Source organism: Amphiura filiformis, chromosome 1, assembly GCF_039555335.1.
Source record: "Amphiura filiformis chromosome 1, Afil_fr2py, whole genome shotgun sequence".
In the NCBI taxonomy this organism is placed as follows: Eukaryota; Metazoa; Echinodermata; class Ophiuroidea; order Amphilepidida; family Amphiuridae; genus Amphiura; species Amphiura filiformis.
The window spans coordinates 8,871,021-8,896,879 of record NC_092628.1 but is presented as its reverse complement, the minus strand read 5'-3'; the positions used below and the strand labels follow the sequence as shown (position 1 = coordinate 8,896,879).

The 25,859-nt window shown below is 36.5% G+C and overlaps 1 protein-coding gene across 1 annotated transcript in view; it reads left to right on the top strand.

Annotated features, from left to right (window-relative positions):
- Nucleotides 1-19,116, top strand: part of LOC140155289 (fibrocystin-L-like) — a 68,270-nt gene extending 49,154 nt beyond the window's left edge. Inside the window, exons 12-21 of the mRNA XM_072178066.1 lie at nucleotides 2,754-3,002; nucleotides 5,024-5,266; nucleotides 7,895-8,071; nucleotides 8,807-9,031; nucleotides 12,233-12,603; nucleotides 13,220-13,396; nucleotides 15,012-15,192; nucleotides 15,805-15,967; nucleotides 17,687-17,919; nucleotides 18,245-19,116. Of these exons, the coding sequence (XP_072034167.1) occupies nucleotides 2,754-3,002; nucleotides 5,024-5,266; nucleotides 7,895-8,071; nucleotides 8,807-9,031; nucleotides 12,233-12,603; nucleotides 13,220-13,396; nucleotides 15,012-15,192; nucleotides 15,805-15,967; nucleotides 17,687-17,919; nucleotides 18,245-19,005 (2,780 nt within the window). The 3' untranslated portion in view covers nucleotides 19,006-19,116. The remainder of the gene's footprint in view (nucleotides 1-2,753; nucleotides 3,003-5,023; nucleotides 5,267-7,894; nucleotides 8,072-8,806; nucleotides 9,032-12,232; nucleotides 12,604-13,219; nucleotides 13,397-15,011; nucleotides 15,193-15,804; nucleotides 15,968-17,686; nucleotides 17,920-18,244) is intronic.
- Nucleotides 19,117-25,859: the final 6,743 nt, after the last annotated feature.

Here is a 25,859-nt window from a genome sequence, read left to right as displayed (position 1 = left end):
AATCTCAACATTTAATTTTGAGCATGAAGAAAGGAAATCATAATTTCCCTCCTGTTTCTCCCCATTTTCCCCTTCTGTTTTTCTTCTCTTTTTTTTCATTTTGCTTTTCACCTTTCCACATTTTTTCTTCTCATACAACCCTTGTTTACCAAAAGTAATAAATTTTATTTAATTAATGACGACACAGCATTCTGTCATCCCTGTCTAGCCCCGCTCCAAAGGTTTGACCTGGTTGTTAAACCGGCGCAGGCCAGATGTCAGAACTGCAAATCAAATGCAGCAAGGTAGATGTTGTAATATCGTGCACATAGCTACATATACCTTGCTGTGTATAGTGAACAGAGCACGTGTAGTCGTGTATTTTGCTCACTGGCAATTGATACAAACAGAAGGTATCAATAAATGGGACAGTATGAATGGATCATTGTCGAAGTTTATGTTGTGATGAAGTTTGGAAGTCAACATGTGCGATGATGCCGAGTATTAGGGAACAAACCAACAGATCAATGACGTCCTATAAACGAGTTTCGTTTAGGGGTGAGGGGGTAAAAATACTCGATTACGTTTGTACAAAACCATCGGTCTGAAGAATGTGTCATTATTATTATTATGTCAAAATTTTCAACATTTCATTATTACGTTTCTGGCAGGGAGGGAGGGGGTCGGCTGAGAAATGAAACTAGTTACGTTTATAGGACGTCATCGATCTTTTGGTTTGTTCCTTATAGGGTATACAGGGGTTTTAACAACATGGTGTATCGCCTAAACTTGGTCAGTTGTATTTGTAGCTGATGTTCTTACAGAGCTGAATAGATTTCGGGGTCATCCAAGGTCACCCAGGGTTCATCTGAGGTCAAATGACTAAAAACTGTCATATGGGCACGAAACTTGGTGGGTATAGTCAACACTTAAGAGTAAAAATTTTGGAAGGTCTTTTCGGGGTCATCCGAGGTCACCCAGGGGCATCTGAGGTCAAATTACTAAAACTGTTATATGGGCACGAAACTTGGTGGGTATAGTCAACATTTAGAGTCAAATTATTGGAAGGTCATTTCGTGTCATCCGAGGTCACCCAGGGTCATCTGATGTCAAATTACTAAAAACTGACATAACAGCATGAAATTTGGTGAGTACAGTCAACATTAAGAGTCAAATGTTTGGAAGGTCATTTTGGGGGTAATCCAAGGTCACTTAGGAATCATCTGAGGTCAAATGACTAAAATCTGTCGTATGGGCATGAAACTTGGTGGGTACAGTCAACATTGCTAGGAAACTGTCTATACATACAAAAACTTCCAACACACGGCTCGGGTTGTTTTGGTAAAGCAATACCAACACCTGTTGTGAACTCGACACCACGAGGGATATCCCATATCCCAACCCGTGCTCTGGGCATCTTGTAAAACATAAACATTACACAGCTGTGCGGCCTATTACATTTCCATATTATTTCCTTCTTTAATCACCCCACACTCCCCATCCACCATCCAGGCTTCGCCCATACAGGGTTCTGAAAAGAAACTCACATCTAAACACAACCACTACCATACCATCCCCCAACAACCTTACACACCAACCGCGTATGCCGAAAACCGCGCAACCCGAGAACCGCTCTAGTTGAGCATTAAGTCCGTCTTAATACCGACTTTGGTGACAAAATATAACAGGCTGCTGCAAATCAGCTTGGCGGTACCGCAGTAATTTTCACTTGCTTTTGGGCTGAGCCGAGCACCCGCCTTCAAACAATGCCTAAAAATGCCGATATGTTAACCAAGTTTTTCGTAGGTGCTGTATTACTCCCTATTCCAGAAAAATACAGCACTAATTTTTTGGGATAAAAAAATATTATCCTGTTTTGCCAAATGAAACATAGCTAAATCCTAATCCTTTAGTTAGTCCTAACTGGCAATAAAAGAAAAAAAAAAATATTTGGCCAATTTTTGAATTAAGAGCCAAAAACACATGTTTTAAGGGTGTTTTTCATATACTGTGACAATCAAGCCTAAAGACTTGTACTAAGACTAATCTCAGTTTATGCATTCTAGTTTTGGAAAAGACATGTTTCATTTTTATAACCAATTATTTAATTATAGTAACACAAAAAAGTGGGAATTAGAGCAAAATTGCGGCATCTACTCTAGATTTTGAATGTTTAGACTTGTTACAAGTCTTTGATTTTTGTGACTTGATTGTCAGAAAACATGCAAAAAATGCATGTTTTTGGCTCTTTTTTCAAGAAATTGGCCAAATATTGAAATTTTACTTTTATTGCCTGTTAGGACTAACTAAAGGATTAGGATTTAGCTATGTTTTATTTTGCAGAACTTGTCCATATTTTTTTTATCCCAAAAAATTAGTGCTGTATTTATCTGGAATGGGGAGTAGTTCCGTCACCATAAACTTTGTTGTAGGTTCCATAAAAATGAATCTCAACACCAATATTATGTATTTAGATGGGACTTACCAATCAATGTCATAGAGTCCAGTTCTAGCAGTAGGTCAAGGGCAACATCTTGGGCGATCTGATGCATAAAGTAACTTGTTGGGATGAATGAATGCATCACTTTTTGCATGTGAACTTTTCATGTAAAGAACTCGCTTAGAAGTAAGATAATGAGCATAAAGGTTGGCAGCCTTTTTCAATGTTAGCTTAGAAGGGTGTTATAAATATTAACTTTATGATTTAAAATGCATCTTTCTTTTGAGAAATTATACTTCCACTCTATAACTTCTAACCAAATTTGATTTTGCAGGTGCATGGATGGTTGCTGACATGGAACTACCAAAAATGGGCACGCTTTACATCTATGGCACACTGGAACTAGAGCAAGGTCGCGACTTTGTATTAGATTGTGTACGCATATTGATACGAGGAGGTCGTCTTATTGCTGGTTTTAAAGATCAACCTTTCACAGCAAATGGAAAGATTCTTCTAAGAGGAACACATTCCACCCCTGAAATGGCTTTACCATTTGGACCTCCCCTAGGATCAAAGGCCTTGGGTAAGTCAACAATTTAGGCCCTTGACCTATGGCGTTCACTCCAACTTGGGGTTGAGTGGTGCCATCTGCTTCATGATGTCCTGCCACTTCCTTCTGTCTTGAGCTAGTCTGCTAGCTTTGACCAAAGAGTTGGTGTTTACTTTGCTACAATCGACTTTCAGGCAGTCACTCCATCTTTTTGGTGGTCTCCCTCTTGGGCGTTTGCCATGGATATGTGCCTCAAATGCTAATTTGGGAAAACGTGATGGTGGCATTCTCTGGATATGGCCGAAGTATCAGAGTCTTTTTGTTGATATTCTGTCCAGGATGGTAAACTCCATGTCAACAATTTAGGCATTTAAAACAAATTGTAATAATGATATTAATGATATAGGAGATTAGTAGCAGTAGGGTAGCCAGTGGGGGCAGAGTGTCCCCCTGACAAAAAATGAAAGAGAAAAGTGCCCCTCCAACCAAAAATGTAAGAGAAAATTTCGAAGGCAAAGGAAAAGAAAAAGGGGCAATTTGTTTCGTCTTAAGGGGTGGGGTATGAAAGTTTGGACAGTATTTATTGTGGGACATTAGAGCACATCAGACATATCAAATTGCATTCTGAATACTGAAGAATGTCCTTCTGATATCAAATAATTTAGATTTTTGAAATTCGCTATGTAATACACATTTTATGGCAAATAATTAAAAATTGATGTTTTTGATATTTAACAGTACTCAAAGTAAACTTTATAAATCTGATGAATTATACTTAAAGTGTATGTAGGTGGAATGAAAAGCCGACGATCAATTGAAAATTTTGACCTTTCGTATTGAAGATATGGATTTTTTTTCCAAAAAAAAAAAAAAAAAAATTAGGTCTTTTTGGGAAAAAAATCCATATCTTCAATATGAAAGGTTTTTTTTTATGAAAATTTTTTTTTTTTTGAAATTCGAGTATAATCCCATCCCCCAATTGTGAAAAATTTTCACATAAAAAACGGGTGGGACTATACTCGGACCAATACGGTACCTGTGTGAAATATGTTATATACCAAAAAGTTAAAGTATACTAGGAGATAACCGTCTTTCAGGGTTCGTAAATGCACAGATATGATTGGACAGAAGTCGTATGTCAACATTAGTGTTAGTGTGAAAATATTTAGCTTGCAGTGCTGTTGTCTTAATCTTAACATAATCTGACACCCTTAGGGATGTGGTATGAACGTTTGGACAGTATTTATTGTGGGACATTAGAGCACATCATACATATCGAATTGCATTCTGAATACGAAGAATGCCCTTCTGATATCAAATAATTTTGATTTTTGAAATTCGCAATGTAATACACATTTTATGGCAAATCATTAAAAATTGATATTTTTGATATTTAACAGTACTTGAAGTAAACTTTATAAATCTGATGATTTATATTTGAAGTGTATGAAGGTGGGATGAAAAGCCGACGATCAATTGAAAATTTTGACCTTTCTTATTGAAGATATGGATTTTTTTCCCAAAACACACACAAAAATTAGGTATTTTCGTGAAAAAAATCCATGTCTTCAATATGAAAGGTCAAAATTTTCAATTGATCTTCGGCTTTTCCTCCCAGCTACGTATACACTTTAAGACTATATCATTAAATTTATAAAATTTACTTGAGGACTGGTATATCTCCAAAATGTGAAAAATATCAAATTTTAATAATTTGTCATATAATTTGTATTATATATCGTGAATTTCATAAAATGAAAATTATTTGATATCAGAAATACATTATTCGTATTCAGAATGCAATTCGATAGGTCTGATGTGCTCTCATGTCCCACAAAAAATGCTGTCAAAACGCTCATTCCAGTTCCCTTAACGTAAACTAAAAACAAAATTTGATGTTTTATTGGGGTGCAGACAACCTTGTTCTTCGCATCCCAAAAATTCCATTTTTCAAAGTAATGTAAACTGTAAAAGTTTTTGGTGTTACAATTCTCCCAATATTAATTATTCTAGATGTTAAGTCCTTACTGATATTTTTCTCCCATCACCTATAGGTGTCTTTGGAAGGCTTGATCTGCACGGAATCAATCGCACTGTTTACTGGACCCGCCTGGCGTCTACCGTCTCTCCTGGTGAAAACTCCATAACAGTGGTAAAAGACACAGATTGGAAAGTTGGTGATGAGATTGTCATAGCGACCTCCAGCTATGATGCCTGGCACACAGAGACGTTTGCTATAGCAGGAGTCAATGGGCGGACTTTTACTTTGAATGCAACTGTCCAATATAAGCACTTAGGTAAGCTCATATTGGCCTATTCCATTTAAAATCCACTGTGGAAGATTTAGCTAAAGTCTACCACAGAGGGAGTATGAGTTTTGAATACCACAGACAATTGGGTAACTTCCATTTGAAATACTCACTCCAGTTGTAGACGATATAGGTGAAGCCATAACACAGGGGAGTATGGGTTTCAAAATGATTAACTCTGACCAATTACATTTGAAAAACATACTCCCCCTGTGGAAGATATTTCTAAAATCTATTACAGGGGTAGTGTGGATTTCAACTGAATAACCCATTACAGTATCCCAGGAAAAGAAAACATTTCAAAAATGGAGGAAATACAGTATATTGTTTGTATTAAACGCTCCTGAGGCGTTGCATTTTTCCGAATGGGAGGCGTGTATTAAAAGTGAATTTTCTGTCAAAAAAAACCCTTCAAAATCGGCTCCAAACTTGAGAAGAATCACCTACTTCCAGGTTCATATTCAAGATGACAGTGCACACAGAACCTTACGGAACATGATATTTTTGTGGTAAATACAACAAAATTACAACTGAAAGTGCATCATCAAACAAGAATCTGATGAAATGAGTGAAATTGTACCATAATAATAATATAGGCAATGAATTGGATGAAAATTTGAGTTTATAATACATGTAGGGTTTTCCATGCAATTTAGTGATTGTCACTGACATGACTGATGCAATTTTTAAGCTTACTGAAGTTACTCATACAATATCAGACCTGCCATTTGTTCCTCATTTTGAGGGACTGTCCCTCATTTGGGGTTTACAAAAGTGAAAAAGAGGGAGAGTCCTGCTTTCTGACAATTTCAGTGATGATAATTTAAAGTACATTTGTAAGAACAGCAGAAAATGATGCACATTTCACTTTAAAAATTTGCTATATAGCATTCTCTTTATAGTCTATTGTGGTAAATTCAGACCTGCAAAACCTTATCTGAATTCTGAAAGTATTGCACACTTCAAGTCATTGAATTTGTCGGTACCCCGGTTTGTGTACATGTACAAGGTTTTGGTCTCAATGTCCCTCTTTCTGACTTTGGTAGGTTAGCAGGTCTGCGATATATGGCTTGGCAATTTTTTAAAGCCATATTATAACATTTGCTGAGGAAGACGCCCTCACTGAATTTTTAAAATTCCCTTTTTTACACGATTAAATTGTACTTTATTAAACCAATATACCCTGCAAAAATCAAGACTCTAAGTGTTGTAGTTTTGTCAAAATCTGTGATTTTGAATTAAAGGCTGATTCAGCGCTTTATTATTACGATGGAATTATTAGTCGAACGCATACACGATGTTCATAACACACGGTACGTCACGGCGTGCGGGACGGTGATATACACAACAAAGGGTCGTGCCACAACATGACCGAAGGAGTGGTACGTATTGGCGACATGTGCGCTGGTAGTAAATTCCAATTTTCTTTGCTTTGCCGTAGTTGTTCGGCTCAAAAATAAAAGGGGATATATCTATCTGACAGTAAAAGCTAACATTTTATGGCAAAGAAATACTAATCTATTTTGTTTGAAAATGTTATAATATTGCTTTAATATTGAGCAGTACATTTGTTTTTCTGAAAATTGTTTGGAGGAAATGGCTCATTTTTGCCTCATTGTAGTCAAAAATATTTTAAATAAGCCAAAACTTTGGGGATAATTTTGTAAAAAATGAGCCATGGAATTTAAATAACTTGTACAAATGTCACTTGAAAATTCTGTTTTTCCAGAAATTGTACAATTATTGACATTGGAAATTAACAAATATGGTCGTTCTTCATATTGTATTTTTTTAATTTATTTAATTAATTAATTAATTAATTAATTATGTTTTTTTAGTTAATCAATTGATTTTATTTATTTATTTATTTATGTGTTTGTTTCTTTGTTTGTTTGTTTAGTTATTTATTTATTTATTCATTTATTAACCTGTGACAAACAATCACATAATAGATGAAAATTATTTGGTTTTTGTTATGCCCAAAAAAATAACAGATTTGTCTCATGTACTATGGGAGTTTGAAATCTAACGCTGTATGCATTTTCATTTTATTTTTTATAAATTGAACAACACCACTTTTTGGTATTCTGACCTTGGAAGTATTCAAGAAATGATCAGCTGAAATGCAGGCTACATTTTGGAGTTCCGGTGCGATCAGAAACAAAATTGAAAATTAAAATTGAACGTTTAAGAAATCCAAACTTCAAGCATCGAGAAATATACCTAGTATTTGTCAGTTTTACCTCAGTGTAGAAACATCACAAGTAGAATGCTGCTCAATATGATAAATCCAAATCATGAAAATCAAGACATTTTGCAGAGCAATATTTTGACCACTTATGGACTAAGTAAATTACTCCCATGAAGATTGCAGGTGTATGTGCACTGGTCTACTCTGGAGAAAGATTGAAATTTGTTCAAACTTAAACACTGATCTCCTTTGCTGTCCAAAATAGGTAAACAACATAATATAACTATGCACATAACAAACATAAAATTATTACCATATACACATACCATAGAAACAAGAAATTACACTAATACAAGATTATTATCATATACAGAATGATGCTAAAAGAACAAAAAGAAAGTTTGAAAATTATTATTATTATACAGGTGCAGATTACTCAGTGTCAGAAGGCAGCATCAACACATATTCCATGAGAGCAGAAGTAGGCCTCTTAACGAGGAATCTCATGATTGAGGGGGCTGACTACAGCGGCCTTTATGATGAATCCTTTGGGGCTCGTGTATTGGTTGGCAGTTTAACCTTTAATGGGGTTGAATATAAGGGTATGTATCTTTATTCACCTCTTTCATTTTTGTTTTGCCTAAAAGGAGGAGACTATATAATATATGTGACCAGCTCCAACAAAACCCGGAACAAGTCGCCAGGCATGTTTTTGAGTTATAGGCCTTTAAAGATGACATTCCCATAAAAAAACATGAAATTTTGGAATTCTTAAATTTCATGGTATTTGACCTTGGGACCAAGTAGACTTTCCAATTCTTGAAAGTACTTATTATAAAGAGGATTTTTTAATCAATAATTGATAGTTGAACTATGATAATCCCTATTCAATCCTGCGTAAAGCAGGAAACTATTTAGCCCATTTCTCAGAATAGCAATTGACCAAAAATGTCAAGGTATCATTTACAAAATTATCCATATCTGTTAAAGTATTGATGCTATGTTTATAATTTTGGTATCATTTTAAAGCTTATTTTTCCATATGCTTACATGTTTATTCAAATCATGAAATGTTCCTGGTTTTGTCAGAGCAGGTCACATATAACTTTTCTGGGTATATGTGTGCATGAGTGGCTGTATATGTGTGTGGGTGTCTGTATGTATAAATTGGATAGGTAAAAAAAAAAAAAATTTTGATTGAATGCTTTCAAGTGCAACCAAATTTGGGTCATAGCTGTACTATGGGTACATAGTGATGATATTTTAAATATGCATCATTTTGATAAACAAACTCCAGGGAAGATATAACTATGCTCATACTTTTGTATCTAATCCAGGTAAAGCCCAGTTATCCAATGTTGAGTTCTATCACACCGGTCAGGAAGGTCATTCAGATCCTTATGACCCTCGCTACTCTCTGGCCTTTCTTGACACTGGCGCAGATAGTGAATCATTTGTGAAGGGATGCAGTTTTCACCATGGATTCAGTCCTGCTATCGGCTTGTTTGGGGCAGATGAGATTACTCTGGAAGACAATGTCATTCATCATGTTGTAGGAGCAGGTAAGCCTTATTAGGATTGACTTTAGGGATTCAGTCCTGCTATGTGCTTGTATGAGGTACATGGGGGTTACCGTGGAATACAATTTCATTCAACATGTTGACCATGGAAGCCCCATCAGGGTTATCATTAAAATATTATATAATATTATTATATAAAAAAACATTGTTTGATTCATGTTAACTGACCCTACCCAAAAAGTAGGCCTGCCCCTGACTTTTTTTTGCCAAAAAAAAGAAAAAAGTTTAAAAAAAAAGTTAAATTAGATTAAAAAAAAAGAAAAGAAAAAACGCTCCAAGGCCTTTATCAAACACAATTTACAGCTTTAAAAGTAAAAAAAAAATACCTACCTACCTACCCTTATTTTTTAAGGGCTGAAATGCTATTAATCAAACGATTACAATATCATGTTGACCAGGATAGCCATGTCAGGGTTATCATAGGGGTTTAGCCCTGCTATATGGTTATGAGGTACATGGGGTTACTGTAGATGACAACCATTCATCATGTTGACCAGGGAAGTCTTGTCAGGGTTATCATTCATTCATATTTCATTCATATTTTATTTCCATAAAAATCAAAGACATTACAAAAAAATATATAAAAACACGGTACATATGGAGGAAAAGGCTGGAAGACCAAAAAGGTCTGAAAGTTAGCCTTTCCCTGAAATCAAATGAAATTAACAAAATAAATCAACATTACATAACAAAACCAAAAGACAAGGGAAGGGGGGGGGGGGGGTGCTCACGAAAAAGATTAATTATATTTAGAGATCAGTTTTGTTTTGAATTGATTACGGAAATGTTTAACAGATTTTGAAGCTTTCAGATTTTTATCTAAAGCATTCCAAAGAATGGGACCTCTTATACGTATAGCATGATCATAAAATACTTTCTTATTTTTGGTTAGATTTAGGTCATTTACATATCGTGTCTTGTAGTTATGTATATGTCAGAATGTTTGGTAAAAGAATTATCAAATGAACAGGGCAGCTCATTTATAGAGTGCCTGTACATGAATGTACCTAATTCCAGTGTGTACATATCTTCAACTTTTAATATGTTATAATTAGCAAACAATGGCACTGTGTGGTCTCTATAGTGAACGCTTGCCACCGCTCTAATAGCCCATTTTTGAATTTTTACAATTTTATTTAAGTAAGTTTTACATGTATTTCCCCATAAAAGTACTCCATAATTCAAATAAGGCAATATTAACGCATAATAAAGTGTAAATAAAATACGACTTCAACAAAATGTTTCAATTTATTCATGACACCGACATTTCTTGAAATTGTTCTAGATACGCAATCTATGTGACATTTCCAAGTGAGACATTCGCTCTATTAGTACACCAAGGAATTTAGTTTGATGCACTCTTTCTAAAGCCGAGTGATCCAGTGTGATTTGAAGGTCTTGATTCATCGATGTCATTTTGGGTGTGCCAAGTATCATGTAATTTGTTTTGGTAGCATTAATTGACAATTTATTAGCTTTAAACCAATTGCTTACTTCCTTTAACTCTTCATTAACAAGGTTTGTCTGTATAATACTGTATCAGTATAATAGGGATTCAGTCCTGCTATTGGTATGTATGGGGTACATGGGGTTACTGTCCTGGTATTGGTTTGTACATAATGTATTAATGTATGGAGTACACTGGGTTACTGTAAAAGACAACATCATTCATCACGTTAAGGGGGTACTACACCCATGTGGTAAATTTGTGGCTATTTTTGCATTTTTCTCAAAAAATAATACACAGTGGTATTAAAGTTATGTATATTATTGGGGCAAGGAATCCAATTACTACACTGAAATTTCAGTGACTCAAGACAAGCGGTTCAGTATATATGATAGGAAATGAGGTACATCCTAACGGTACCTTATTTCTTATCCTAAATAACAAACCGCATGTCTTGGGTCGCTGAAATTCCAGTGTAGTAATTGGATTCCTTGCCCCTATAATATACATAAATTTTGTTACCACTGTGTTATTGGTTTGTAAGAAAAATGAAAAATAGACACAAATTTATCGAGGGGTGTGGTACCCCCTTAAACAGGAAAGCCTTGTTAGGGTTATCACTAGGAATTCAGTCCTACTATTGGTTTGTATGTGGTACATGTCGAGGTCACTGTAAAAGACAATGTCATTCATCGTGTTAATCAGGGAAGCCTTAAATTGTCAGGGTTATCATTAGGGATTCAGCCCTGCTATTGGTTTGTATGTGGTACATGAGTTCACTGTAAAAGACAATGTCATTCATCGTGTTAATCAGGGAAGCCTTGTCAGGGTTATCATTAGGGATTCAGTCATGCTATTGGTTTGTATATGGTACATGAGGTCACTGTAAAAGACAATGTCATTCATCGTGTTAATCAGGGAAGCCTTAAATTGTCAGGGTTATCATTAGGGATTCAGCCCTGCTATTGGTTTGTATGTGGTACATGAGGTCACTGTAAAAGACAATATCATTCATCGTGTTAATCAGGGAAGCCTTGTCAGGGTTATCATTAGGGATTCAGTCCTGCTATTGATTTGTATGTGGTACATGAGGTCACTGTAAATTTAAGACAATGTCATTCATCGTGTTAATCAGGGAAGCCCGTAAATTGGCCTAGTTGGGAGCCTAGCACCTTTTTTTCTTATTAAATGTTATGAATTGGGGTCATTCTCTCATAAATATGTATGAGGTGTAATAAAACAAATTCTAGGTGGTATTTTCAGGGAAGTACAATGTAGGGTCAGAATTTGTCCCTGGGTACTGGCTACAGGCCGACCACCCCTCACCCTTTGGGTTCGGTAATAGTTTCCCCTATTTTCCTTCAAACTATGTACTGTTCGTATACTACTCCCTGTTGCAGAAAAATACCAAACTAAATTTTTTTGATTAAAAAAATATCCTGTTTTGCCAAGTGAAACATAGCTAAATAGGAGAGAGATCAAATCACTTAATGACTTAAAAATGCATGTGTTTGGCCATTATTTCAAAAAACTAACCAAACATTAAAACATTTGATTTTCATTTCCAGTTAGAACTAAACAAAGGATTAGGATTTAGCTATATTTCATTTGGCAAAACAGGATCATATTTTTTCAGTCCAAAGATATTAGTGCTGTATTTTTCTGGAATAGGGAGTGAAAGAATGTATATTTATTTTTTTGTAAAATTTGTGTGCATATTTCGTCATCCATCGTAGGTATCCGTGATCAAGGCAACAAGAACAGAATGGTTCACAACTTGGTCACTCTCGTCATCTTCCCTGGGACGTACCAAGACAGGAATGAAAAAGAAAATCGGGCGTGGTCGGGAGGAATTGAGGTCCATCTTGCCAGGAATTCAGTTTTAAAAGACAATGCAGTTGCTGGGTCTGAACGAATTGGGTTCAAGATCAAAGGAGAGCCATGTCTGCCTGATGGGGGTGTGCCTGACCCCGACACTGCTTGGAGAGGCAATGTCGCACATGGAGCCCTCCATGGCGTTCATATGTTCCCTGAAAGCCAACCAGGGTGTTCTTTGATATCAAACTTTGTCTTGTACATGAATTATGACTATGGGATCTATATCCAGGTGAGCATCTCTAGTCTGTTGTGTATAGTGGGCTATTCCAGTTAAAATTCACTCTACCCCTGTGGAAGATTTTAGAAATATTTTCCATAGGGGGAGTATGAATTTCAAATTGAATGAACACATTGGGCTGCTCAATTTGAAACTCATCCTCCCTATGTAGAAGCATGGGTCCCAAAATAGTTACCCAGTATTGGGCTATTCCATTTGAAATCCACACTACCCCTATTTTGGAAATATCTTCCACAGAGGGAGTACACATTTCAAATGGAATTATCACATTAACCAACTCTATTTGAAACTAACCCTTCTTCTGTTGAAGATTCAGATTGAATCTTTCTCAGAGGGTGTATGAAATTCAAATGGAATTGCTTAATGTGCTTATTCCATTTGAAATTTGTACTCCCCCTGTGGAAGATATTTCACAATCTTCCACAGGGGTAGTGTGGATTTTAAATGGAATAGCCCATTTTTTTTGGCAAGTGCATTACCAAGGCTTCTTTCATGGTATTTTAAAAACATGGTTAAATAGACAATTAGAATTATGTGTCTGATTTACCTGAACACATAATAATCTCTCACACACAACCATTCACTCACCCCCTCTCTCTCACTGTAGGTTACCTCAAGTGTGGTCATTTCTGATACGGTCATTGTAGACAGCCGTGTTGGAGTATTGCCACTTATACATGGACCCGAAGCAACCAGCCACAAGATCTCGGATAAATCACTGCAAGTAAAGAACTCCCTCTTTGTGGGCGTTAGTCCAGACTTTGAGTGTGGTGTCGATGACAAGGTAAGTACTATATTTGAGTTGACTTAATTAGCACCCTATAGCTTGGAACTTATACTATACGATCAGCTCGTAATAGGTTTTGTTACTGCGTGAGTCAATAAAGTCCAGACTTACAGGGCATGACATTCAATCAACACGCAAAGCGCAGTTCGTGTAGGTGCTGCCCCTAGCTGTGTGTACGCCATTCTATATCAATCCACGATGTTATTAACTTATATTATAGGGCATTTATTATTTACTGTGTTATGATTTTCACTATGCTGCTGTTCAATGTAAAGAAATAAGAAGTATATGCCTACACTGTACATAGGCAGATGGTGGTAAATAAAAAGCAGGGAAAATAGTCAAAAAGTTGTTGCGCGAATCTGAACAAAAAAACTGACGTATGTGATTCGCATCAGGTGAAAAACTGCGGGGATCAAATGAACGTTGTTGGTGTGCTTATTAAAATGAAATTGTACATACACTAGAGTAGGTAATATAATACATTAAATATTCTTCAACTTATTGGGAGTGGTGGGTGGGAAAAGTTTTTGATGCTGTCTCATTTGATTGAAAATCAACAGTGATCAATCAAACACAATCGTGCTCTGAATCCCACACAAAATAACAACTGTCATTGGTTCCCAATCCATGCCACTGCCAAAACAATCTGAAAAGCAGAAACCTGACCCGATCAACCAGAAACTGAATTGTCCATTTTCTCAGCATAGGTTAAAGCCTTAATGAGGATCTTTTAACATTTTTAGATTTTTCTTTTTTTCTTCCAAAATGATAATATGCAATCATTATGAAAGTTCCCAATACATTTGAATGCAAAAAACATTGGGAATTTGCAAAGAAACAACATCATAAACTTCACCTCTATCACTCAAAATATCTCGCACTATTTGGATTAGAACGGTGATTGCGGCCTCAGAGGTAATCTCCTACGCAGCCAGTTTGGTTACGCTTCCTCCACATGTGGAAGGAGCGTAAACAAACAGGCTTTGTAGGAGACTACGATTTGTGAGTCGTTCCGACATATTAACATAATCTAAAAACTATGATAATATGTTGGACCAACAGAAAATCATCCCGTTCTACTACAAATAGGGTGAATTTGACAGTTTGCTCATAGATTTAAGTTGGAACATGTGTAAGTATTACAAATATGCCAAAAAAATCGGTTTTGAAAAAAATTAAGGTATATTCTGAAAAAAGATGGTACATTAAGGCTTTAATTAGTCGCTGCACAATCATTTAACTTTATTACAATGTGAGATAGACAGAAGACAGGGAAGCTGGTATGAAATTGTATAGTAATGATATATTGGGCCATTCCATTAAAAATCCACACTACCCCTGTGGAAGATTTGGGAAATATCTTCCACAGGGTGAGTGTCAATTTTAAATGGATTGAACACATTAAGCAGCTCCATTGGAATTTCATACACCCTCTGAGAAAGAGTCAACCTGAATTTTCCACAGAGGAAGGGTGAATTTCAAATGGAGCTGCAAATGGATTCATTCCACTTTAAATTCATACTCCCCCTGTGGAAGACATTTCCAAAATCTTCCACAGGGGTAGTGTGGATTTTAAATGGAATAGCCCATTACATCTTTTTTCAATTAGGTGACACCTGCAGTGGCTAGTCATCCAAAAAGTCACAGCAACCAGGTCCCCAAGTCCCCTGATGGTGCCCATGCTGGATTTGTCTTCACTACTTTCGCATCTAGTAAAAATGGTGCAACATTCAAAAAATTTCCTGGTGTCAAGAGTTATCCTGCAGTGGGTGGACTTACTAAGATCGACGGTAAGTACCAATTTAACCCCATGAGAACTACCTGCCGATTGGCCAAAAGAAGTTTTCATTCTCAATTGGCCCAATCAGCAATGTTGTTAGAATAATTTCACCACACAAAAAATTGGGTGAATTATTTGCAAAGCTCCATTCTGATTGGTGATTAAAGTGAAAATATCATGTAATTGACCAATTAGAGGCTATGTTAGATCGGCAGGTATTGTTCAGGGGGTCAAAAAGTGTGCATTTGTAATCACCTTTAAATGGGGACATTTGTATGGCACATCACATTCCAACCAGGGACCTCCTGTGAACAGGAGACAGTCTCTGCATTCTAAATAAGGTCTAAAAAATTGTTTGATTGGCGTAATCCGGCCGACCGATAGACTTTTTTTTCTTAAAAAATATTTTTAAAATTAGAATTATTATGTTACGCCAATCAAACAATTTTTTTGAGGCCTGAAGTGCAATGAGCTGCAAATAACCTCAACTTTGGTACGCTCACCAGAGCGCTTTCACCGGGTCAGCCGCCGTCTTCAACAACAAATCCTCAGAGCAGTAACAGCTGCTGAGGATGCCGAGAAAAACTTTCTTAAATCCAAATTTATTTTGTTCTTCCTCCAGATGTAGTATTTAGCGGATTTGGTATCACATGTTCCAAGCGCAGCTTTATGTTAATGACAAATCCAGCTAGTGAAGATTTCATGGCCGCTGTTCACATCAAGAGAATTGAGTTAGACGATGTGGACGATGAAAGTCGGTTTTATATACACAGGCCTAATGTAGGGTAAGTATACAAGATATAAACTAATTGTGGGGTTAGTCTTTTTTTAATCATTGAAAGTTTTCAGTTGTAAGCAGTGATTGACCCCACTGGTTGACATACTGACTGCTCTTTATGTTATGTTACATGGATGATATCTATATCTTTTGTTGCTCTTGGATCTGCAGTAAGAATTTCATGTGAATGATCACAACATGATAAATGAATGCATATACATGTACTTCGTGGCACAGAAGTGAATTGTGGTTGGTTGATATTGGATTGGTTTGATCAGTATATTCGCCCGCCGACATCACGCTTTGTCCTTTGAAATACATTAGAGGTTATCCACTTTCCTCATGTGTGACTTTTTAACAAAAGGCGCTGGTTCTCGTAGTATTCCTCATTCAAACCAATTCAATGTTACCTCAGAGTTACCTGCATGACTTTGCCGGGCTATTTTGAAACAGTCATGGTTGCACATGCAGGTACTTCTTTTGAAAGTCCTAAACAAGGTATAGCAGTCGCTGATAGGATATGCAGCTTATAGAATACGGATAACGGCACGGTGGCGCAGCGGTACAGGCTCTACCTCGCAAACAGAGAGTTGCGAGTTCGAGCCCCAGTGGTACCACTGTGTTGTGCACTTAGGCAAGGCACTTTACTTCACTTGCCTCTCTCTACCCAGGGGTGAAATGAGGAGCTGTTAGGAATATTGTCCATTGAGCGCCGCCCAAAGGTATGAGTATGCTTTGGGCATTGTATGGCAGCTGACATGTTCTAACAACAGCGGAATAACATAACATAACATAATAGGCATTAATTGAGCGCCCCACAAAGAACGGAGCACTTTACAAAAGAATACATACAGGTACATGAACCATAAACTAATACAAACAATACAAAGCATAATATATGTCATGAAAATAGGATAAGAGCATGATAAAAACGACTTGAACAGGTATGTTTTCAGATTTTCTTTGAAAAGCTGGAGTGTACCAGCTTCCCTGATGTCACGAGGTAGAGAGTGCCATATCTAGGTTGCACATGATTCAAATGAATGATCACCGGTACGTGTCTTGGTTTTTGGTTGAGATAGAAGTGTTTTGTCCTTTGACAAACGAGTGATGACGAATAAATGTAAAACGCTTTGATACACGTGAAAAGCGCTGTATAAATGCAAACATTTATTAACATTTTATTTAACCCATATTGCTTACTGCTTTGTTCATCCAAATTAAATTCTTACTGTATCAGTAAAGTCCTATCACAAAAATGAGCAGTGTTTACAGGCTGGGATCTCATCAGTATAATAACAAAATTCATATACAAGATTCATATTAAATTAGGGATGTATCACACTTTTTTTTAATAAATTGTTTAAGTGAACAAGCCGATGAGGAGTGACACAAGTCAAGAACTTATATATGCACCTAGGCACTATAAGAGACAACCACATTGGGCCAATCATTGGTTCACAGCAGCTTAAGGACAACAAGAGTGAAGGGGTACAGTAAAGCATCAGGCACAAGAAATAAGATGCTTATGCACTCTGCTCTTGAAGGATGGTGCGCCGCACAGTGTAATCGCCCCAATATCTTCATTAGTCTTTTAATTATAATTGTTTTGTATTAGTCTTCTAATACAGCTGAAAGTGAGATTACTACCCGCTACAAATTCATCAAAACTCAATTCAACCAAAATATTTTATTCAAACAAAATATCTATTTTTTGACATATTAGCTCGGTCAACCCTGCTGATTGTGTGGACATGGATTGCGATGCCATGAAGAAAGTTCTGATCCGAGATCTTGACGGCAGTCTTCTTGGGTCTGTTGGTACAGTGGTACCTCAGTCAGAGTTTGAATGGGGTGGAGACCCTAGGCGTGGTCTGGGTGATTATAGAATTCCTAAGACAATGTTGACGGCCCAAGACGGGAGTAAGATAAATGCTGAGGATAAATGTCCTAAGAAAGGTGAGACAGATATATTGTGTGATTCATTTGATGGGAATGGCTATCCCAGTTGAAATCCATACACCACCTATGGAAGACATGATCTAAATTCTAATTTGAAGCAAAAAAGCTCATTAACTATCTAACGTATCAAACAGACTGCAGAAGTGCTTTACTTGCTGCCAAAATTGAAATAAAGTGAAAAGTATATGAATGAAATCACACAACCCTGGTATGTGAATTAACTTCGCACCGACTGATGTGAATCATTCCTCATTTGCATAATTTGAACCTATGTCTAAAATGTACCTTTTCTGTCAATTATTATTATTTTTGCACATTACAGGTATATTTGGTGTTCATGACTCTAGTAGTTGTACATGGCAAAGCACCGGACAAGCATACACATGTCATGGAATAGACCACATGATCTTGATCTTGGAAAGCCTTGATGCAGACACTGAGGTGCGTCGTGTCTCACCTGTGGCGCTTTACTCCAATCAATATGTGGACCTTGTCAACGGACCTCAGGACCACGGATGGTGTCTTGGTTACACCTGTCAAGAGCGTATCAGCACGTTTTACACCATGGTTGCCACGGGCAAAGAGTACGAAGTGCATTTTTCTAGCACCAATCCTCACAGAATGAGACTTCATCTCCCGAATGCAGTCACCGCTCAGAAAGTAGTCGTTGGAATTTACTACGCCAATCCACAACGTTTAGACGTGTACATCAACAATTTATACACCATGCCTACTAATGCAAGACGGGATGAAAATGATGATATCATTTGGGAAAATGACCCAGCTATGAACTACAAACCATCTGCAAGTTCCGATACTCTTGGAACAAATTACTTTGATCGCGATCGCTCAACACTGTACATCTTGGTTGGTGGAGGTGATCCGGTGGACATAAGAACCGCTCCAGTTGTTGTTGTGTCATTTGGTGTACCGGCCGTATCAGTGGATGATTTTTTTGTATTTATTTTGATCGCAAGCTTGGTCGCTTGTCTTGGGATCGACGCATCTAAAATCAGAATCGTTGACATCATAGCAGAGAATAGCAGACGACGGAGATCTGTTTACCGCTTTTGGACGTTTTAGACGCCAGCAAACCGATACAGTGGCAGTTATAATTGAAGTGGGTGATCGTCCAGAAGAGTCATTAACAGATGATGATGCAGATATAACCCAAACTACCATGGCAACTCCAGATGATTCGATAAGTAAGTAGGATGAGTTTGGCAAGGCCAAAAAAATAGTTTTGTCTCATGTTCCTGGCGTGCATTTGATTTTCCAGCAAAATTGCAGAAGTTGAATGATAAAATAAATGTTCGTATTTATACAGCACCTTTCATATGTATTTTAATTGAATATTTATTTGAATGTAATAACTTACCCAACCTTGTATAATATATCTCTGTCCCAACCTGAGCCTGCTCTCAGCAACCCTGCATAGAGGAATTATTATCATGACAGACAGATTGGAGAAGTGACATTATCCATTTTATAATTAGTTTTAACTTACTGTGAATTATCTTAATATTTTGCTTTGGTCCAGAAAATTCTCTGAAAATAGATTTTTCACAATTACTTTGAAACTGCTGATGCACAGCTATTTATTCTTTGTTTGGTGTATTTCATTTCAGCGCAATAACTTACCCAACCTTGTATAATATATCTCTGTCCCAACCTGAGCCTGCTCTCAGCAACCCTGCATAGAGGAATTATTATCATGACAGACAGATTGGAGAAGTGACATTATCCATTTTATAATTAGTTTTAACTTACTGTGAATTATCTTAATATTTTGCTTTGGTCCAGAAAATTCTCTGAAAATAGATTTTTCACAATTACTTTGAAACTGCTGATGCACAGCTATTTATTCTTTGTTTGGTGTATTTCATTTCAGCGCAAATGCCTGGTAAAGAAGAATTACCCACCTCTCTTAGTTTCGAAGACCTGGAAGAAGTTGGCTCAAAACTTGCTGACTCGATGCAACAGGGAGAATTGGAAGAAGCCATCAATGTGCCGGTTGTATCCATGTCAATAACGGATCCGGAACCAACACCAGAGGATCCCACTGGTGGCATGCGTGCTACCAATGAAACGGGTGGACCGGCAACTGGCACTGAACGGTAATAGCAATAATGCAGATAACTTTCTGAATCTTAACTTGAGGTTGATAACTGCCCATCGGTTATTTTGAGGGCATTGTGAAAAAAATTTTACTTTTGGAACTGAGGAAATCCCCGAGGGATATTCTGAAGTCCAAATCAAAATATTTTGCAATTCCTAACATATTACTGTTGCAAAGTTATTTACCTCATTTATAACAATCGCTTTGATCTCCACATAACAAAATAATACAAAATTTTCCTCAAAACTTTGTAAAAATAAAATTAATTTTTCTTTTACAAAAAACCGAACCGGCTAAAAAAGAAGGACCAATAGCAAAAGTGTGTATCACAATCAAGCAAATATGGTAGTGTGCAATCCAAAATATGGCAGCCATCAGTTTGTTAGATGCACAACACAGTGCTCGTGGAGTTACTAATATTTGCTTTGGAACAGTTATGCATTTTGCAGTAAATTGTGCGATTTTAATGACTTGATTTGCATTCGCGTTTTTACAAATAATAAAATATGATTGGATCACAAGCATGGCATATATTCATGAGATTACGAATATTTCGTAAATACTAGGTTAGATGAAGCATCAACTGTTGATCCTCAGATCAAAACAATTTGGATGAGAATCATAAAAGAATTGAAAGCCATAATGTATGATATTTTAATTAGTTAACTTTTATATCAGCCAAATTCTGTGTGTTTGTAGGTCAACAGAGCAATTTCAACATGTCATAATTTAGACATTAAGGACCACCCCCATAGAAGTCCATGCCAGACAGCGATAATATAGCCAGTAGAGTTTCTTTTACATAAACTCGTTATTTTAGCATGGAATGGACAGAAACACTTCACGAGAGTTATTACTAATACTATGTCAGCATTCTGGGGAAAGACTAACAAAATTAAAATTTATCGGACATCGTACATTAGCTTACATTATGGCTTTAATGTGTTTATTTGTACATTTTGGGCAGTGTGTTACCTTGAGCCTTTCGTTCAGATTTTGACTAACAAATTAGAACTTGATGGTTTGAACACTGCAAGATCTGTAATTATGTTGTATAATCCTGTGCAGATTATTTTACATGAAATGTATAATTTAAATTTGTAGCTTTGATGAGCAGCAGGCAGAGAACCAGAACGAAGAACAGGTCGGTGTTGTGTATAGGATTCCAAGTGTACTTGTAATTCACACAGAAGCATCAGGAGCATCAGAAAGGGAACCGTTCAGTGTGCAGCCAAAGATTAAAGTACTGGATGCTTTTGTAAGTTTTTTGGAAGGATGTTGACATACGATGTATACACAATGACACAGCATGGGCTATTCCATTTAAAATTCACACTATGATTATGAATTTTACATGGAATAACCTCATTAGGGAGCTCCATTTGAAACTCACCCTCCCTCTGTGGAAGATTCAGTTTGAATCTATCTGGATGATGTGTAAAATTTAAATGGAGCTGCCTAATCATTCCATTTGACATTCATACTTACCCTGTGGAAGATATTTTCAGAATCTTCCACAGGAGTAGTGTGGATTTTAAATGGAATGGCCCAATATATGGTGTCAACCTCGGGTGGGGGCTTTAGAGCTTATTCTGCAAACAGATCCGATGGATGTTACTAACTATAGTCTGTATCCCTTCCTCGAGTCGGTAATTTAGATATTGTTCTTTATTGTATCTCTAAATATAATGATGAGAAGTATATAAAAGTATACATTTTTATAAAGGAAATGATGCAAGGAATCCAACTATTATAACAGATTTCTGCAAAAATTAACAGTTTTTAAGAAAATCTCACAATTTGATTTTACTTTACTGACTCGAGGAAGGTATCACGGACTATAGTTATTTGTTTTTGTTAGTTTTCTGAGCAGCACAAACTTAGAATTGCTCAACTCTCTAGGCCACCGACCAGTGGAAAAAAAACTTATAAAATATGGTATATAAGCAATATACAAGAATTTGGCAAAATAAACTGAGATATTAATTTATAGCATGCGGTTTGCCAGAATTGTGATAGCAAGAGGGGTTTCTCTTTGATCCTTATAGGCAGGACAAACAAGACAAAAATTCAATTTATACCCAAGGTTGTTTGGTCACACATCTGATCTGACAAAGTCCATTAATTTGGTTTTACACCTTTTGTTGAAATTCAAGTTACGAGATGATGTCCTTAGGAGTGGAAATTACTTTTCAATCACCTGTGTTTGAAAACAGTTGCATGGTTGATGTATTCCGCATTATTAAATACGGTTTTAATTTTTTAATAAAAGTGATGGGGTTCTGAGTCTTTTATAGCTCTCCAGCCATGTCCATGAACATCTTTACATCTCTTGTTACAGCACTCAATATCAAAAATGATTCTCAACAATAACACCTTGATTTTACCAAAAATATTCAAAACAATGATAATGTAGTATTTTACAATACGTTTTCCATCTAATCATTTGCGAAAAAGATAACATTTCAATAACATTTATTACATCACAGGATGAACTTGTGGAGCAACTTGGTCACCGCTCCAATCCATGGCAACTTGCTGCTACCCTCCGTCATGGCAACGGTAATCCTGATGCAAAACTTCTTGGCAACACAACAGTGCCTTTTGAAAATGGCTATGCTAATTTTATGGATCTGGCCATAGATAAAATGGGATCTGGATACACTTTAGATTTTGTCATTATTCATCCCAACTCCTCCACTTTGGCTGTAGACTCATCAGTGGAAATTTCCATCACAAAGAGGGAGTATTACGCAGCAGTTACATCAACACCCTCTTCGGCATATGTGGATGAAGAATTTGATGTAGTTGTAGAACTCAAGGATGTGTTAACTGATGGGTTCCCACAAGGATTGGCTGACAAGGTATGGAATGAATCAAAATGAAAGCACATTGGGCTGTTCCATTTAAAATCCACACTACCCATGTGGAAGATTCTGGAAATATCTTCCACAGGGGGAGTATGTATTATAAATGGAATGAACACATTAAGGGCTGGGGTATGAACGTTTGGACAGTATTTATTGTGGGACATTAGAACACATCAGACATATCGAATTGCATTCTGAATACGAAGAATGTCATTCTGATATCAAATAATTTTGATTTTTGAAATTCGCAATTTAATACACATTTTATGGCAAATCATTAAAATTGATATTTTTGATATTTAATAGTACTTGAAGTAAACTTTATAAATCTGATGATTTATACTTAAAGTGTATGTAGGTGGGATGAAAAGCCGACGATCAATTGAAAATTTTGACCTTCGTATTGAAGATATGGATTTTTTTTCCCAAAACACAAAAAAAAATTAGGTCTTTTTGGGAAAAAAAATCCATATCTTCAATATGAAAGGTCAAAATTTTCAATTGACCGTCGGCTTTTCCTCCCTGCTACATACACTTTAAGAATATGTCATTAGATTTATATAATTTACTTCGAGGACTGTTATATATCAAAATTTGAAAAATATCAAATTTTTATAATTTGTCATAAAATTTGTATTATATTGTGATTTTCAAAAATGAAAATTATTTGATATCAGAAAGACATGCTTCAGATTCAGAATGCAATTCGATAGGTCTGAGGTGCTCTCATGTCCCACAAAAAATACTGTCGAAACGCAATAAACGCTCATTTTAGATCCCTTAAGCAGCTTTATTTGAATTTTATACACCCCTGAGAGAGATTCAATCTGAATCTTCTACAGAGGGAGGGTGAGTTTCAAATAGAGTTGGTTAATGTGCTAATTCCATTTGAAATTCATACTCCCCCTGTGGAAGATATTTCCAAAATCTTCCACAGGTGGAGTGTGGATGTCAAATTGAATAACACAATTAATTGCACCACTAAACCAACAACACTTACGATGTAGAAACCAATGTGATCATAACAGTCATGTCTGTTTCATAAGCATTGCAAATAACTCGAGGTGTAATTTACTATCCATAATCAGCAGTTTTATTGGCTCTTAGCGTAGCTAGGTGAGCCTTACTCATTGCACTCAGTGAGGACTAAATTTTTGCTACATATTTTGGCCACTTGTGTTCTTGCTTTTTATGCTAAGGTTTCTTTTGTTTATGATATTTGGCTTTGAATTTACGCCCAAGGTTTGCTTAGTTATTTAGCAATCGATTGCACTCCTTTAGAAGTGAATTTGGGGTGGGGAAAGTACTATTTTGAAGTGAGAAAAGTCAAAAGTCGCCTTGAGAAACAAGTCATTTCTATCGTTTTGCTTGGTTCCCTGTATGCGCTTAGAGATTATTTTGGTCTGAGTAATTTATGTTGTGTGAGATCATGGCGGAATTGACGGATTGCACTATTTTTCTTTGGGAAAGTGACCTTTTATCATGAATTTTGCGGTGATCTCACATGGATAGAAACGTGATTGGATGATTCCTTTGTCCAGATTGTTTATTGAGTTCTCGGAGTTTTGTTACCATGGGACAACACTTCAAATATTTAGAGACCAGCGGCGTAGTAATTTAGTTAAATAACCAGGGTTGCCAAAAAATTCAGCCCGAATCGCAGGTCAAATAATCGAAAAAGTCGCCCAATTTTTTCTTTTTACCCTTTGTATTCTATGGGGCAGGACATTGTCCGGGTAAAATCTTCAAAAGTCGCCTAATTGGGTTACCAAATCGCGGGTTTGACAACCCTGAAAACAACGTCTCGACAGCGAAGGTCACATGGCTATTCATTATCATTGTTTGTCTGGCACGCTTTCTACAGTGTGGGTTGGGAATTCTGAAAATCTGTAAAAAGGTGGGAAATAAATTTTGCGGAATAAAGGGTGGGTTTCTACAAAGCGTGTGTGTAATTGAAAAAAAATATAATAAAGTAATTTGATGATCTGTTGAAAAACATTCATATTTTCTTTATAAATCTGGAAAGAAAATGTCAAAAATTAATTTGCTGATGTTTTCAATTGCAATGACGTCACCCGTAGTAGAATCGACGCGCCGTGAGTTTTATGAATGAATATAATTTTCAGTCTCTACACCAGCCGCTTATTCGCTCGCTCACACTAGAAGTGGAGCGATCTGAACCACAGCGGCTGTGTAGAGAGTAGAGATCAGGATCTCAGCCCTTTGCCAAATGCCCATGTGTTTATGATAAACAATCTAAAGTCGGATCTTTTCGAAAGATAATTGCAGTTGCAGTGATGCAGTTTTGCCAATATTATGTCGCAAATGTTTCAGATGAATACGAAAATCATGAGTGTTTGATAGATGAGGATAAATTCTGCATCAATTCGGATTCTGAAATGGATTGATGGCGCAGATAATGATAAAATGGACCCGGAAGTGACTGTATGAAACGGTGGTAGCGCCGATGTTCAGTCTTCCGAATTTGATAAAGTAATGCTATATACAATCTAAAGTCGTATCTTTTCGAAAGATGATTGCAGTGATGCAGTTTTGCCAATATTATGTCGCAAATGTTTCAGATGAATAAGAAAATCATGAGTGTTTCATAGATGAGGATAAATTCTGCATCAATTCGGATTCTGAAATGGATTGATGGCGCAGATAGTGGATAAAATGGACCCGGAAGTGACTGTATGAAACGGCGGTCGCGCCGATGTTCAGTCTTCCGAATTTGATAAAGTAATGCTGTATAAAGCTTTGGTCACAAACACTGCATAAGTGTGGGGGTTCAATTTTTGATCAAAAGGGTGTCTGTCTAAAAAGTGTGGGGTGGGGAAATATAAATGGTGGGGTTTGACCCCTGACAAACGCTTCGAAATTTGTAGTTGCTACAACTGATCATCATACTATTTTATTCACTAGAATATGTTTGTCTGTGTCTGCCT